Below are 16,984 nucleotides of genomic sequence, written 5' to 3'. Positions count from 1 at the left end.
GTTGTGGACAGGTACATAAATCCTCCTATTATTTGTCTATAAGGTACTTCTATTATTTCGCTTTCGTATTGAAATCCTTTGACCATCGGTGTTGTTTTCGATTTACATTGTTTCATGTTAAACCTGTCTAGCAGCTCCTCTAGACTTCTTCTGATTAATTACTATTTTATTTTCTGTCCATGTTATATCCATACCTAGAAAATTCTTTATTTTACCTAAATCCTTTGCATTAGAAGAATTCTTCAATAAATTGACTACTGTTTCCACTTTATTTTCTTCTCCGACTACCATGTCGATGACATGATCCATACTTTTTCATTATGATACAAACAACAATCATATTTTGATCTTTCAAATTTGTTCTTACTTGCAAAGTCATTAAATGTATCATTCCATATTTCAGGAGACTCTTTCGATCCATATAAAGATCTGTTTAATTTTAAAACTGGTGATTTTGACTGTAGACCAGGCGGTGCATAGATATATACTTCATTTTCCAAATAAGCATTAAGAAAAGCTGTTGGAAAGTCCAATGTCAACCATAAGATTGATAGAATCAATCTTCCTTCCTTCCTTTGTTCTGTATACCCATTTAGTCTCAATTGCTGGTTTTCCTGTAGGTAGATTCGCTTCAGACCACGGATTCAAATTTTCGTGCGAGTTCAACTCCTTTTCCATAGCATCTCTTTTAATCTTTCACTTTCACCGCATCTTCATATTGTACTGGATCATTATCTGATGATATTAGACAGTAGGCTGTGTAAATCTCGTACTCATTAAAATGTTTTGGCATATTCACAGTTCTCCCGCTAGATGTTGTATCTGTTCTTTGTAAATACTCTTCAAAATCGTTTAAAACATCTGAACTTCCGGACTCTTCCAAAGTTATTTCTTCTGAGTCACTCTATTCTTCGATTTCAATGTTATCTTCTTTATCCCTTAATTCAGTTTCTTTATCAATACTTATTTGTTCATTCGCATGGTCAGGTTTTTGTTTCAATATTTCTTCGAAATTCGTTTGCTTTTCATTTAATTTCACATCTCTTGAGCAGAAAATTTTACATTTTTCATTATCCCATAATCTATATCCAGCTCCACTGTACCCTACCATTATACACGGTTTAGTTTACTTTGCCTTGGCAAAATAGTTGCCCATGCCTGAGACCCAAAAATTCTCAATCTTGATAGATCGTTGTGACCATACCATCGTGTGGCTGGAGTTTCTCCAAAATTTGCCTCAGTAGGCGATCTGTTTAACTCATATTGTTGTTCTGCAAGTGAAGTTCTTACTCTAAATTTCCAATTGTTGAAATTATCTGAGTTCAACTGTGGTACCATTGAAATATTCATCTCGATTTGATGAACGTTTCTCTCGCTTTTTGATTGGCCGGCGTTTACTACTTAATAGTTTCCAGTATTACCTGGGCCCATAACCTGTTTGATTATTACTTGGAAGAGCCTTCTTGCATTGAAATAATTACTTTCTTGAAGTTTAAATATTTTATTAATATATAAAGAAAAATATGCTTGCTACATACATATCATGAAGTTGGCAGCTAACATTTTACCAATTAACAATAAGTATATCGATATCATATATTTTAGTAAATATGTCTCAATAGAAGTAGTTCTAATTACACTTTATCCATAGAACTATTATAACGAATGTCAACTTCAAACTTACATTATTTTGTGGTTTACTTTGACGTTAATAAAGACTTATTAATAAAAGAGAAGAGGAAATTATAGAATACACTGAGAAAAAGACATTCAAAGTGATAAAATCCTGAAATGAGATATTTCTCATATTTTTATCATAAATCCGTTGTAGAAAGGGAGATTTTGATAAAAATTAATTGAAATCGGATAATTTTCTACAACAAAGAAGCCGCGCGATAGTATTAAATTACCAATATTTTTTCTTAGTGTAACATATGTATTTTGTTATAATTTATATCAAATGACGTCACAATATCGAGAATCATTCTTAAGATATTTCTCATATTTTCTAATGGCAATCTCACCATAAAAACAAATATTCTAAGAGAAATTCACTGGAATTGGATAATTTGTCGATTATCTAGTACTGAAAAAAGAAATGACAGTGATAGTATGGAATTACCATTTTTTTCTCAGTGTAGCAAATTTATTCCGTTATACTTTACATCGACGTCACGAAATCAGAAGTCATTTCTTCTTAAGGGATTTTTCATATATTATATCAAAAATACTTCAACAAAATTAAATATTAAAAAAAATTATTGAAATTGGATATTTTCAGATTTTCTAGAATGAAAAAACCGTGATAGTATATAATTATTTTTTTTCGCTGTAGCTAATTTAATCTGTTACGACGTCACGATATCGAAATTCCTTTTTTTCCCGTGGTATTTTTTTGGGGTTTATAAAAGAAGTGTTTAATGATTAATTTATTTATTATTACGTTAACAATTTACAAATTAGGTTTACAACAATTGACTTTTAACAATTATTTCGTAAAAATATATCGAAAATTCGAAAAAATCTGTCATATATATATTAGATATATTTACAAAAATTTTACGCACTTGTTAAGACTAGGGTTTCATATTAAATTTTTACAACGATTATCAACAAATTATTCATTGGTCCAACAAATCACTTAATAGAAAATAAAAAAGTAAAATCAACAATAATTTTTCCAATTTATTGAAAATTATGAATTTTTCGAACACACCATGTATATTATATATTTTGAATAAATAAATGTAGATGGCGCTTTTAAAAATATACCTGTTTTTTATCGGAAAATGTATGGAGTGTAGAGAAGGAGGAACATCTCTTATGGACGGTACGTTTAAAATATGGTCTGAATTCTGTATGGATAATACGTGGCGCTGATTGTACTATGGGATTGAGATCTGAAGTTAGACACTTACTATATCTGAAACTAGCTTCAGATTCTATAAACTAACGAAAACAGAATATTATGTAGGTGGTGAAAAGAATTAAACGTTTAAAAATATTAAAAAAATAGTAAAAAAAGAATACAAAAAATCATGGTGAAAACTTGTTGTATTTCTGGATGTATAAGTGGTTCTTTAAAAGATCGTGGAATTCGTTCATCTCAAAATATAAAACAAGCAAATCTCTTTGGAATACCAAAGGTAAGTCATGTTTGAATCTGTTAGAAAGCAAAATTTATTCGAGGAAAATCAATAATTATTTATCCATGTTCCCAAAATATTTGTTGATTAACATTGATTTCTCATTAAATTTGAAAAATAATAAGTAACACAGTGACGTTAATTCAAAATCATTAAATTTATTTTATAGGACGCTACGCTGCTAGCACAATGGTCTTCTATTTTGAACATGACTTTAGCGAAACATCATTGTATCTGCGATTATCATTTTAAAGAAGATATTGTGAAATCGCGGAAGATTGATTATTCAGGTGGAATAATCAAAGAATATGAATTGAAACGATGGAGACCCTATTGCCAAATGCTGTACCAGTTAACCTACAGCCAAAACAATATGATATTGAAGTAAAGTTTTATAGAAAAGTTCATTGACTTTCAAAGATATTACAAAATTTGTACTAATTTTAAATGTAGCTTTCAGAAAATCAAGAAAACCTGCACTATCAAACGGTTAAAATAATAAATGACGATAAATTTTCAAAGGTAAAGTAAAAACTAAGCAGTAATTTAATTTTAATTAATTTTAATAAATATTTCGTAGAAGCCAACCATCAATGTGCGAAAGCCTTTTCAACAGTTGGACAATCGTATTAACATTAGAAAAAAACCAGCGTCAACATCAATCGAAAAGATCTCGCCTTCGCTGATAAAAATCCGAAAAACTGCAAGTTCTGACGATAAATATCCACAATTTATTTCACATAAAACATCATTAAATAGTATACCTGATCAACCAGTAGACAAGATGCAAATTGCTGTTAAAAATGTAGAGACAAGATTTGATGCAGAACAAGTTTTTTTTAAATGAAATCGATTCAAACAATGTTAGTTAAAGCTTGAAATATCAGTAGGTTCATGATTTAAGTATATACCAAAATTTTTTACAGATCCTTAATTTTTTTCCAGACTCCTAAGAATATTAAGGAATTGTTGGACTCTTTTTTGAGTGTGATGCCTGAGTATTGGTATTATATACTTCATGATAACCAATTAGTACTTGTTTATACTGATCCCTTTAGGGAAACCGAAAAACTTCGCGTTTTTATACAAGATGATTTTTCAGTAATGGTAACTATATGTTCTTTATAACTCCAGCTTTACGGTCGTAATTATTTTTAATCATCAATTTGTATTTGAAGTAATAGTAATTGTTTTATAATGGTGAAGCGAACACCCGTTTGTGAAGGAACATGAATTGAAGAAACGAGGTAAAGTATAGACTTGAAATTTTTTCATTTCGTGAATATAAACTAATATATATTATTAATTCGCAGGCTATAACAGATTTTTTAGATTTTTTGGAAGAATGGGAGTCTGGTATGGAAATTTTAGGGGATTCTATGCCTTTTTCTGAAAGTACATTAGTGGGTTTTAAAGTAACACTAGATTCAACACTTGAAATAACTGATATGATGCATAATGAGTGTGGCTTTGAGTACTTTATGACATCTCGTCTATCACAGGATTATCTGGAGGTAATAAAGATTTTGCAATTACTTAGAAATATTGTAATTTGTATTGTATTTATTATATTTGTATCTATTTCAATTTCAGCAACTTTTTTCAATAATGAGGTACAACTGTGGATCTAACGAGCACCCAGACGCGAAATTGTTTTTTCAGTTTTTCAGATTATTCTGTCTGTTTTCGCTAATTCGACCACCTAAAGGTAGCAATGTGACCGGGGTTGAATTGCTTCAAAGTTTTATTCAGAATAAAGACACTATTAAAGCTTCAAAAAAAACTCATGAAGAGTGGATTCTTAAACTCGTTGAAGCTTTGAAAAATTGTGCTTTGCCAGGTGACCAGGTTCTTATGTTTGGAAATGAACAGGGTCAAAAAGAAGCAAGTGATAATGATAACTCCAAAGATTTGAACCAAATTGATTTACCTAAGACTGTATGAGAGAATGAAGACAAGCTCATAGATCATGACTATAATGTAACTTATACTAGTGAACAAGTATTAGCATATTTGGCTGGCTATGTGTCTCGTAAAATGAAAAAAAAATACGAATTCTGCAAAAATTGTTTTGATTCTTTATCTTCGGCTGGATCGGTAGAAGAGAATCAACAAAATGAATTAATCAACGAACTGTCCTTGTATGGCGGCCTAGCATATCCCAGTCAGGGATTGTTTGAATTAACTCGCCGGTTAGAAAATACAGTTTTGGATGTTGTTGGGAAAAAGGGAATACTATACAAATGATTTTTGATCGAATTACTCAAATTCAATTGCCCAAAATTGGTTGCCACGAACATTCTCTATTGTTAACAAGAGAGATTATTATTTATTATTTAACCATGAGAGGACATTTCTTGGCCAAAACATTGAACAAGGAGTATATAGAAAAAAAAAGTAAAATGTATAAGAAATTATCAAAGTTGTGACTGACGTTTGATTATATTCATGTGAAAAGCTGTGCAATCCTTAATATCTTATTAGATTTTTATTTTTTATTAAGAACTTGATACATTTCTGTACCTGCTTGCATAAGCTAATTACCAATGATATTTTAACAAAACTATAATTATTATATTTGTTGAGGATAGAGTTCAATATTTTATTTCTATGAACCAAAATGTTTTATTTTCAATTATTTTATTATTCTTATTGATATTTTTATATGACTTTAACTATTATATTAGTTGCTAATGAAGTTCAATATTTTATTTTTATGAACCGAAATATTTTTTTTATTATTCTATTATTTTTATTGATCTAATTATATCGCTATAATTATTATATTAGTTACGGATAAAATTCAATATTTTATTTTAATCAACCAAAATGTTTTTTTTATACTATTTCATTATTGTTACATGATTCTACTTTTTTTTCATATTAGAATATATGTATTATCTAAACCAAATAAATAGCTAAATAATAAAGTTAATTTAACGAGATTCTGTTTTGTTAATCGTTTCATTATTTCAATACTACTAATTTCATTATCACGGTGCATTATTTAAAGCATTACTATACAGTTATTTTCAAATCAGCGCGTAAAATTCAAGCGAATACCCTCTATAATCAGCGCCACCTATTTTCCCATCAAAAATCAGCTCACATTTTTTAACCCAGAGATGTTCCTCCTTCTCTACACTCCAGAGGAAAATGTAATAATCTGTAATGATGGAAAACAACTTCACAGCGTCATCTACTAACGAATGGCTCAATTAATATCAGTTTGAAAAGAAGAAAACTTTGTAGTTGTTAATAATGGCATCTGTAATATAAAAAAATGAGTTAGTATAAAAAAATATAAATATTAGTCCATAGTTAGAATAATACAGTTCGTGTTAGGTTTTTCGTTTAAAAAAAAAGTTTTTTTCGAAAAATATATCACATGTTACACAAAAAACTGCGTCTTTTCAATCACACAATCACTGCAATAAACACGGACTAGTTAATACACTGGGAAAAGTATAGTCCTCTACAACTATCAGTCGTTTTTTTTAACAATTTTTTTAGTGTATTTTGATTTGTCACTACACGTTCAAATCCGCCATCATTTTTCTAAAATCGGCGAGAGTATTATAATCCGGATCCAAATCGATATCGGCGAAATCCCGTTTTGAATCCGATTTCACAAAACTGGGATGATATCGACTCAAAGATAACGGACACGGAAGCAATTCCGGCATAACCGAATGATGCGTTATCAAAGAAGTCAACGAGGTGAATTCCTTCGTGAAGCCCTGCAACAAAAACACAAATAACATCACCGAACAAAAAAAATCGATTATTCACCCTCTTACCTTAATTTTGTAGCCTTTATTAGCCCTCACGATTAAGTAATGCGCGATACCAGTCGGTTGAAAACTCCTCGGTACTCGCAACGATAACGCAAAACATCCCGGTTTACTGGTACTCTCTCTAACCATGAACGCCCCGACTGGTTCCTGTCCTAAAATCTCCAGAGCTATTTCCCTAGGGATACCGGCTTGAAACCACGGGGCTAATCTTAATTCCCCCTCTTCTTTGTTGTTTAGGGAATCCGTTCTTTCGGGTAATGGCGGAGGTGTTGGTGTAGTAAATCCTATAAGGTTAGAGTCTTGACCGTTAGGTGGTCCCGTACTGGAACTACTCGAACTTAGTTGCGACATACGTTTGCATTTAAAATCGCTTTTGACGGTGGTATCGGTATCGATACGTTTCGATAAATTCGAATTATTTTCGATTTCGTTTTTTAAATTATCTACAGTGTTGTTAGATTTGTTTTTTGATTCTTCGCTTTCGTTTACGTATCCGCCGGATAAAGGTCGATTTGTTGGACTACCTGTAATAATAAATATTGAACTGGTATGTCAATATTTAATATTTGTACATTTGGTTAAATTACTCATTCTATAATCTCGATAATTATAATTCATTGAACGTAAAATCGTAAAAAAAGCAAGAAATATATTTTTAATTGCGTTTTGAAACAAATTCAAAAAGATGACGCTGTCTATGGAATTCGATATCAATCAAACTAAGACAAGCAGTTTATAATATTTTTGGTGGATCGCGTGTTCGAGTCATTTCTTACAGATGGCGTATTAACACGTAGAAAAGATGACGCTGTCTATGGTTTTCTATTTGAACTGAATCGAGCTTAGACACCCAATCGATCATGATTTGATTAAAAATGGTGGCCCTTATGTTCAAATCATCTCATATAGATGGCGTACTGATATAATATACGAGAAAATGAAAAGAAAGTATATTAATATGACGTCGATTCACGGTACTGACTGATGTATAATAATATGAAAACAAGGTCTCATTATTTACCTTGACTCTTCGGAATCTTTTATTGCAGATTATTATATTTTATATGTATCGATAGAAAAGTGAATAATGTACATTTTCTGAAAATTTTGTACTTCTATCTCCGATAGTTCTTGAGATACAGAACTTCAAAGTTGTATGATCAATTGGAATGCTAACATCTTATTGAATAACCCTCGTAATACGTAACTTATTTTTTATCACGTGGATAAATGATTCGAAAACATCGATAGAAATTATGAATCATCGTTTTGTAATATTTTTGTTAACATAATTTTCTTTTATATGAGAGAAACAAAAGTGTTTAAAAAAACTGTATCTGTATCTAATTATAATTTTCAAAACCAATTCCCAACATCAAAATATAGTATTTTATTGTATATTTCTTCAAAAATTCCCGTTTTTATCTGTGATAGTTTTTGAAATACTGGGCTTTAAAGTTTTATCATCGATATCCCCAATTCGAATGTAGAGATCTTTTTTAATATCCCTCGTAATACATAAATAGTTTTAATACGTGGATAAATGATTCGATTCACAATATTTTTACTGATATAGTTATTTTTATGTTTGTTTTTGCTTATACAAGTTAAATTATTGTTTGAATATTAAAATTTTTTTATCAAACATTTTTTGTTCAAAAAAACTTATAATCGATGGTATTTCAAAAGATTTTTGAACGTTTTGAATCTAGTAAAAAATTTTTTTCAACTTTTTTATTATAACCATCGACTTTACAAATAGAATTGAATTAGAAATAAGCAATAAGACGTAGAAAAATAGGAGGATTTAAGCATCGTTAAATAAACCTAACCTCAATTTGAGTAGTACGATACATTTTAATGTAAATTTAGTATAACTATCCGTACCTGGAATACTAGATGTGTTATCGTTAACTAATGGACAGCTATCTTCATCGCTGTGGTTATTACTATTCCCAGTCAACCCCATTGCTATCCTTTTTATCAAGGGAGGTTTCTCGGCCATTCTCTTGTAAGAATTCATTTCGGTAGGCGAATTGCTTTCATCGCTACTCGGCGTCGATAATTGGGAATTAATATTTTTATCGACATTTGGAGAATTAACCACGAATTTATTTTTTTGGGCGGTTTTCAGGCCCGGTATTGAAGATGGCGGCGAGAGTCGTAACGTCGAAGCGTCTGATAATTGAACGTCCATTTCGGAAAGATTCGCTTCTTTCGGTAACGTCTGCGGTGGTGCCGATGGTTTTTCTTTCTTTAAACCGGACGTGAAATCTTTTGTCTGGAAAATCAATCGAATTTTATTGGAAATTTTCCTCTTATTTTGACGACTTACCCAAACTACTTTATCTTGTTGCGTTTGGGACGCGATCACATCTTGGAAAGTCGTTTGCTTCTGCAGCTGCGCCGCGTAAGCCATCTTAAAAGCATTTCCGACTATCGAATTAAGTTCTTCAGTCTGGAAAAAAAATCAACATTTTGAATCACATAATTTTTTCCAGTAAACGATTAACAATGTTTAATATACATTAACGTAACATGGAACGGGGAAACGCAAAATAGAAAAAAAATTATAAACAAATCAAAATATTATTCACGATTGAAATTAGGTAAATATAATATGAAAATGAGGTCTCACTATTTAACTTGTGTCTTAGGCAACTTTTATCGCAGATTATTATGTTTTATATGTATCGATAGGATAAAGAATACAATACATTTTCTGGAAATTTTGTACTTCTATTTCCGATAGTTTTTGAGATATAAAGCTTCAAAGTCGATTCACGAAACTGCCTGATGTAATATAATATGAAAACAAGGTCTCACTATTTAACTTGTTTCTTCGGCAACTTTCATCGCAGATTATTATATTTTATACGTATCGATAGGATAATAAATAACGTACATTTTCTGGAAATTTTGTACTTCTATTTCCGATAGTTTTTGAGATATAGAGCTTCAAAGTCGATTCACGAAACTGCCTGATGTAATATAATATGAAAACAAGTTCTCACTATTTAACTTGTATCTTCGGCAACTTTTATCGCAGATTATTATATTTTATATGTACCGATAGGATAATAAATAACGTACATTTTCTGAAAATTTCTTACTTCTATCTCCGATAGTTTTTGATATACAGAGCTTCAAAATCGATTTACGAAAATAAAAACGAAATTATAAAGAAATCTGTTATGTGAACCGAATACCTCGAAAATATCATATTTAAATGATCAAAAAGAGCACATCTTCTAAGAATTCTTCAAGTGTTGAAAGCTAGAAAGTCTTGGCAAACCAATAGACCAATGTTCGCAGAAAGATACCCAATTCGAAGCTGTAATTAACAACCGACAATCATTATTAAATAAAAATCTTACGTCTGGTATCTTTCTGGTAGACACATTATTCGAAACCTCGCTAAAAATGTCTAAATATCTAAAAAGGCCATGAAGGTCCTGAAAGCTCTTTAGTACACTTCTAAGTAACCTTTATGTGGCTTGCAGGTCACCAGGATGTACCAGGAATCAAGGAAGTAGACAGCCTTGCCAAAAAAAAAAGGACAACGACTCATATCTTTGCACCAGAGCTCTACATCAATACCCAATGAACGATTTGCTAAAGAATCAAATGATTTCTTATTGAAGAAACACTAAGAACTTCGTGTGTGACCAGAAACGACTTGAAACGATGCTGATTCTGCGAGTAAACCATGAAAACAGCGAATGCGTGGTCCATTTCATTAAGAGGCTCAAGTACCTTGAATAGTCTGCTTTGGGAGGAGTTTACGTCTTTCCATGGGCCAATTAACGAATTTTTTATTGTTTTATTTGAATAAAGAAAAAAGGTTCTTGGGTACGCCAATGAAGAGAAATGTAATACGAAACGAAAATTGTCAAGTAAGCACAATGTAAAATGATACTGGTAAAAAATATTTTATTTTTCCAAAGAAACTTGATAACGTTCTAAGATGACGATTGTGTTTGCTGATGTGATGTGCAGTACATTTTGCTGATACCATGAATGTATTATTTCTAATATAAAAGATTTCATATGGATTATTTTATAGTATATAATGAGAGAGAAAATTTTATATACAGTATTTTATAAAAATATTTAGGTTTGTTCGAATGACATTTTTTTTTAGTTCAATGTATCGAAATATAAATTATTTTGTTGAATGCACAATATAAATATATAATCACATAAAAAATTTTTAAATCGCGTAAAATTGCTCGTTAATTTTGTACAGGGTGAATAAACAACACTGGATGGTGTAGTACATGATATAGTATCACTATTTTCCATTTTAAACCTTTCATTATAATTTAATATATATAATATTTATTGGTAGAAAAACGAATTATGTTTATTTCCTGAAAATTTCGTAATTCTATTTTGAATAGTTTTAAAGATACGGAGCGTCAAAATTGACAATTGTATTTACGATTATCCCGTATCTATATTGAATCTCGACATCTTTTTTAATAAACCCCGTATCTTTTAGAATATAATTCACATTAAACTTAACCTCAATTTAATGTGATAAATTTTGAGCAAAACAAAATTAAGGGCACGAATTTTCGAAATTTTGGAACGCGAATAAATGGAAAACTAAGAGAAAATTTTGAGGTTAGGAACAACGTTAGGAACAACTCCAAATACCTGGGATACTTTTTTGTAGAGAATTTTCTACTCTAAATTTTTTGTTCCGGCACTTTTTTCGAATTCCTCGTAGTTTTCGAGTTATACGCGATTCAAAATATTTTTGAGTGTATAAACCCATTTCAAGGTGAAAATTTTAAGGTTAAGAACAAATACCTGAGATACTTTTTTGCAGAGAATTTTCTAAACTACATTTTTTGCTCCAGAACTTATTTACGATTTCCTTGTAGTTTTCGAGTTTTTCAGTTTCAAGTCCTGAAATTTCGAAAACCCGTGCCTGAAATTTTGTTGAAAGTTGCTAGACTTATTGAGTATCCCAGAATGTAAAAAATCAGAACAGCCCAATTTAATTCAAGATTTTACCTGAAAATCGCCTAATATGCCTGTACTATTTGGAGGTATCTTAAGTAGCAACCCTCGTATATCTCAAATCGAATTTATTTTATTATATTGAAAATAAGATTTATATAAATCTGAATTTCCAATCAGTTAAGATCTTTTAGAAATGATAGTTTTTGAGAATGCTCTTGAGAATCCATTTTGTTTTATTTAGAATCGATTCTTTCAAATAAATTTTCATTTACCTTCGTAATAAATAAAATTCAACAAATATTTCAATTTCAAGCTTACATTATTATGGTGAAAGTTATTATTAGAAAGCTATCATTATTTATATCATTTAATGGCCACCCACCCACACAGATACTGTCGTTGTTATAAAAACATTTTTACGTAATAAATCAGACAAAAAAAATGCATTTTTTGACGAAACGAGAATGATATTTTTCGTAGACTAAATGGTGTAGAAATAATTCGAGTTCATCAATAAACATCTTTGAAGTGAATTTATGACTAGCCTTTCAACTAAAATGAGACGATTTGTAAAAATAACTTGGCATTCTTTTCTCATGATTACTTAATTATTTAGCGCAAAATATATTGTTTAGAATGATTTTGAATCTACTTTTCACAACAAATTAAGTTTTATTTGTTAATTGATTTGACTGTTCAATTTTCTAAGCTGATATATTCGCCACCATTTTACAGTGTTGTCAAGCCGTCGGAATAGTCGAAATTTTAATATCTTCTCTCATGATGGTATATGTTCACAAATTTAGAATCTTTTTAATATATTGACAACATCGACTACTTTGTAATAACATATTGTTTTAAATACGTCTCCATTATTCTTTCTGTATACCTCGTTAGGTTCATATCGTTAAGTTAACTCCTAACAATAATAAATTCTTCGCTTTTTGTTATAATTAAAATGTGATACCACAAATTGTCGAAGCAGCGTTTTTATCATAGAATTTGGTAAATATACTTTAAAATTATTTACGTATCCGGATATCAATGGGCCAATCACTGAGACACAGACTGTTTGGTTTTTCTCGAGCTGAGATTTATTTATATATTTGATCCGTTTTCCTTACTTTTTTTTTTCAACTATTGACTGTAATTTTGGCAACCAAGATCACAGCAATATGTCTAACCTTCCCTCACTACCAAAAATCAATCCAAATATTAACTCTCCACCTTTATCATATGCTGCAGCTACCTCAGCAAATTCCCCACCCCCTTCTGTGCCCTCACGAAATCCGGCCATCATTATGCCTTCTATCCCCAACACTGTACTATTTGACTACATCAAATCAATAGGTAGCATCGTCTCTCATAAAAATGTCATTTTCGCATCCAGAATATCACACGGACGCATATGCATTTATTTATCATCGACGACTCTAGTCGACGAACTTCTAAAAACCAACCAAAGTATCCTAGTTAATTCCAATTTGATCCCTATACGTCGGCTTATATCTCCAACCAAAAGAATACTCATTTCCAATGTTTGTCCATCCATTCCCCATTCCGTCATTGAGAAACCACTGCAAGACCTAGGGTATCACTCACCTCTCCCATATCATACGTCAAATGTGGCTCACCTGATGACGAATACGCACATGTGCTCAGCTTCCGCCGAGTAACTTACGTATTACCAATCAATAATGATTTTTCTCTGCAAACTTCGACTGTCATCAGTCATGAAAATACAACACACAGAATATTCATTTCTACCGACAAACTTGAATGCTTTCTCTGCAAACAGGCTGGGCACACTGCTGATTCATGCCCCAACACTCCCATCCCTCAAGATCTCTCTCCCAAATCAAATGATTTGGTCAATCTGATCCCCACCTCCTGTGCTGACCCTACTGCCACTACTAATACTTCGGTTATTCCCATAGTATCCTCGGAGGACACCCTTTCTCATTTCCCCCTCCCCTAATTTCCTTACCAAAAACTAGCGACAAACGTCCCCGTTCAAATGACAGCAGCCTTGACTCGCCACAGTCTATATCTCCTACTGATCTTCATCCAGATCCAACGCCTCCCCCCGAATTTTCAACATCCAGCTCCGGAAAACCTGCGAAGAAGAAGACCAAAAAATCTAAACTAACTAAAAACGATTGTCACTTCATAAGCCCTGAATCACGCTCCGTTATACATAAACAATTCAACGATTCTCCTGAAGCATTTTCCCTTACAGACACCCAATTTATTGCGTTTCTAGAAAACACGTATGGCATCAATGACCCCCTCCCCGATGCCAACAAATTTATTTCAGACACAACCCTTCTTCTGAAGGATTTCTCCCTAATTTATCCTAATATAAAAGAAAGATCTTTAAAAAACCGTATTACACGTCTAATCAATAGAATTAACTTTAAACTTCACCCCGAAAAAAAAACTCCTCCCGAAATGTCTATTACTGACTCCTCGACATTATCTCAGTAAATACTTTCTCCCTTCTTCCTAAACAAGGATATTCTCTCTGATACAGTGGAACTGCGATGGATTTTATCCTCGACTAGAAAGAATTCAGAAAATCATTTCCTCCCATAAACCTGACTTCCTTTGTCTCCAAGAAACCAACTTCAAAATTGATCATAAACGCAACTTGAAAAACTTTGAAGGATATCATTACATCCGTACCAACTGCATAAGAGCCAGTGGCGGTACTTGAATATTTGTATCCAGCGACATATACTCATCCCACCTCCCATTATCAACAAACCTTGAAATAGTAGCTATAACTACTTGGTGCCCCAATAAACTTACCATTTGCAGTATATACATTCCACCGGACCACTCCCTTGATGAAAAAGAGTTAACAGACCTAATTCGTCAGCTTCCCCAACCATACATTCTTGTTGGAGACTTTAATGCACATCACACTATGTGGGGCTCCGACCAAACTCGCACTAGAGGCAACACAATAGAAAAAGTCATAAATTCAACTGGTATCTGTCTGTTAAATACTGGAACCCAAACTCATTTTAACATCTCCTCAGGTTCCTTTTCTGCTATTGACCTCATCTTCTGTGACCCTAAAACTGCACTTTCTCTCTCTTGGCAAGTTTTCGATGACCTACATGATAGCAACCACTTTCTCACATTCACATTGGTAAAACGATCTTGTCCTCGGCATGTAGGGCTGTTCCATGGTGGAATCCGGATTGTGCGAATGCCATACGTGAATCAAAACATGCTCTTAATAGGTTTAGACGTCACAAAACACAAGAAAACCTTACTGCACATAAAAGGCTTAAAGCTAAAGCTAAATTTATTGTCAAGCAAAGTAAAAAATCTGCTTGGCAAAGTTATACTTCATCCCTTACCCACAATACAGACCCCAGTAAAGTTTGGGAAAAAATTACACAAATTCAAGGCAAAAAAACTAATATCAAAATTCCTTCTTTAATATCTAACGATCTGCTTATCACCGACAGCCAAAAAATCTCTGACACACTCGCACAACATTTTAAAGAAAATTTCAGCATCCATAATCCGGCATCCGATTTTCATAACTCATATATTCAGCCCTCCTCCACACTACAGCTGAATCCTCTCGATATTGCGTCTGTCAATGCTCCTTTTAGTTTAAATGAACTAAAATTCGCGCTATCATCCTGCAAAAATTCTGCTGCCGGTCCTGATGATGTCCTGTATATATTTCTCAAAAAACTATCCGACTCGTCCCTCTCCAAGCTCCTTGACATCTATAATATTATTTGGAATACTCACCAATTCCCTGATGCATGGCGCAACTCTATAATCATTCCAATTAAAAAAGCAGGTAAATCCACATCATCCCTTAAGTCTTTCCGACCAATCTCACTTACTTGCACTACTTGTAAACTGCTTGAAAAAAGAATCAATAGAAAACTCCTATGGTTCCTTGAAAAATACAAACTTATTCCCGACGCACAATCAGGTTTTCGACTTAATCGATCGACATACGACAACCTTGTTCTCTTGCAAACAGATATCTCCTCTGCATTAAATAACCATTAGAACGTCATTGCAACTATTCTCGACATTGAAGGCGCTTTTGACTCTATATCCAGAAGTGCAATAATGAATAAACTCACTCAATACAATCTACATGGTAACATATTATCATTCATCCATAATTTCCTAACTGATAGAATTTTCAGGGTTTCCGCAAACGGTAAGCTCTCCCTTCCTCATCCACAAAATACTGGGATCCCTCAAGGTTCAGTATTAAGCTCTACTTTATTTATCCTCACAATAAATGAGCTATGTGACAACTTCCCATCTCCCGTAAAATATGTCCAATACGCTGTTGACTTAATCATTTATTGCCACAGTAAATACGTCCCCTCTACAAGCCAACTTCTCCAGAACGCAATAAATCTACTGCAAGAGAGATCCCCCTACCTAGGATTATCCTTTTCCCGAAACAAATCCATGCTGATAAAATTCTCTCGAAGAACATCTATTCACTCACCAAAAATGTTCCTTGATAACTCCCCTCTACCTATTGTGAATCAATGCAAAATCCTTGGTATGACTTTTGATTCTCGACTCAACTGGAATCACCATATTCATGATGTAAAAGGTATTTGCCTAAAGAGGCTGAACATAATTAAAACCCTTATTCACCTTCAATGGGGCTCCAATGAAACCATACTGCTAAGAGTTTACAGAGCTCTCATACCCTCAAAGCTTGACTAGGTTTGTTTTATCTATATGTCCGCTTCCAAGTCTAAAACTGACTTGTTGAACTCTGTACACAACACCGCTCTTCGCCTTTGTCTTGGTGCCTTTCACTCAAGCCCCGCCGCTAGTGTCAATGTTGAAGCTAATGAGCCACCACTATTCCTAAGACGACAATCTCTTCTCCTGTCATATGCTGCTAAAGTATCTTCCAATCCTTCTAATCCTGTCCATTCGCTATTTACCACCACTCCCGTACCCAAAAACTCACGAATAACTGTAAATTCAATCCCTCAATTGCTCACACCTCTACTCCAAAATACCAACCTCTCGTTAACCATTCCACTTTCTTTG

General features: G+C 32.5%; 1 protein-coding gene across 3 annotated transcripts in view; it reads right to left on the bottom strand.

Moving 5' to 3' along the window:
• Positions 1-2,421: 2,421 nt before the first annotated feature.
• LOC130894153 (EGFR adapter protein-like) overlaps positions 2,422-16,984 on the bottom strand; it is a 40,968-nt gene continuing 26,405 nt past the window's right edge. For all 3 annotated transcript variants that reach the window (XM_057800765.1, XM_057800764.1, XM_057800766.1), the window contains exons 2-5: positions 9,279-9,401; positions 8,831-9,224; positions 6,947-7,467; positions 2,422-6,886 (exon numbers count right to left, since the gene is read on the bottom strand). In XM_057800765.1, the coding sequence (XP_057656748.1) occupies positions 6,677-6,886; positions 6,947-7,467; positions 8,831-9,224; positions 9,279-9,362 (1,209 nt within the window). In that variant the 5' untranslated portion in view covers positions 9,363-9,401 and the 3' untranslated portion in view covers positions 2,422-6,676. The remainder of the gene's footprint in view (positions 6,887-6,946; positions 7,468-8,830; positions 9,225-9,278; positions 9,402-16,984) is intronic.

Source organism: Diorhabda carinulata, chromosome 5, assembly GCF_026250575.1.
Source record: "Diorhabda carinulata isolate Delta chromosome 5, icDioCari1.1, whole genome shotgun sequence".
NCBI lineage: Eukaryota > Metazoa > Arthropoda > Insecta > Coleoptera > Chrysomelidae > Diorhabda > Diorhabda carinulata.
The sequence above is the reverse complement of the archived record's forward strand: the minus strand, read 5'-3'. Positions and strand labels throughout refer to the sequence as shown.